This window comes from Aureococcus anophagefferens (assembly GCF_000186865.1).
Source record: "Aureococcus anophagefferens unplaced genomic scaffold AURANscaffold_315, whole genome shotgun sequence".
Taxonomy (NCBI): domain Eukaryota; class Pelagophyceae; order Pelagomonadales; family Pelagomonadaceae; genus Aureococcus; species Aureococcus anophagefferens.
In genome coordinates this window covers 2,344-2,967 of record NW_008705843.1, presented here as the reverse complement: position 1 = coordinate 2,967, position 624 = coordinate 2,344, and the positions used below count along the sequence as shown (strand labels likewise).

At 76.6% G+C, this 624-nt stretch overlaps 1 protein-coding gene across 1 annotated transcript; it reads left to right on the top strand.

Moving 5' to 3' along the window:
• Positions 1-47: 47 nt before the first annotated feature.
• On the top strand, positions 48-473 carry AURANDRAFT_68713 (hypothetical protein; the record flags this gene model as incomplete). Its single annotated transcript, XM_009044432.1, has 1 exon — positions 48-473. One exon carries the CDS (start codon positions 48-50, stop codon positions 471-473), a length of 426 nt encoding a protein of 141 aa, XP_009042680.1.
• Between the last annotated feature and the right edge of the window lie 151 nt (positions 474-624).

The following is a 624-nucleotide window of genomic DNA, read 5'->3' as shown; positions in this document are numbered from 1 at the left end:
ACAGCTCCGCGGTCGCCGACGCCGCGGGAGACCTCCAGGCGCAGTGGATGTTCGTCGTCCCGGAGCCGGCCGCCGCGCCGCCGCCGCCGCCGGAGCCGGCGGCGCCGCCGCCGCCGAGGCCGCCGCCGGCGCCCGTGCCGCGGCGGCTCCAGCCGCGCGTCGCGATGACGACGTTCTCGAAGCGAGCGACCGCGGTCATGCGGCCCAAGTGGTCCGTCGCGGGCGCGCGGCCGGCCGCCGCGAAACGGCCGGCGATCGCGGCGCGGTGGTCCGTGTCGGCGCCGCCGCCCGCCGCGGCGGCGGCGCGTCCCGCGGCGGCGCCGAAGAAGCGGCCCGCGCCGGCGCCGCGCGCCGCGCCGAGCAAGCGGCCCGCGCTGCCCGCGTGCCTCGCGCCGCCGCCGAAGCCGAAGCCGCCGCCCGACGTGACCATGGGCACGCTCTTCGGCGACGAGTCGGACGACGACGACGGGTAAGAGATTTTGGTTACGCGTCCTGGAGAGGCGGTCCAGAGCTTCAATGTGGGATTATAGGCCGGGCACCTTCTGGGCGTCGGAGACGGTGTAGATCGTCGTGCAGGAGCTCTGTGATGTCGAACCGCCCGGCGGAACACAGCGACGGTGATCG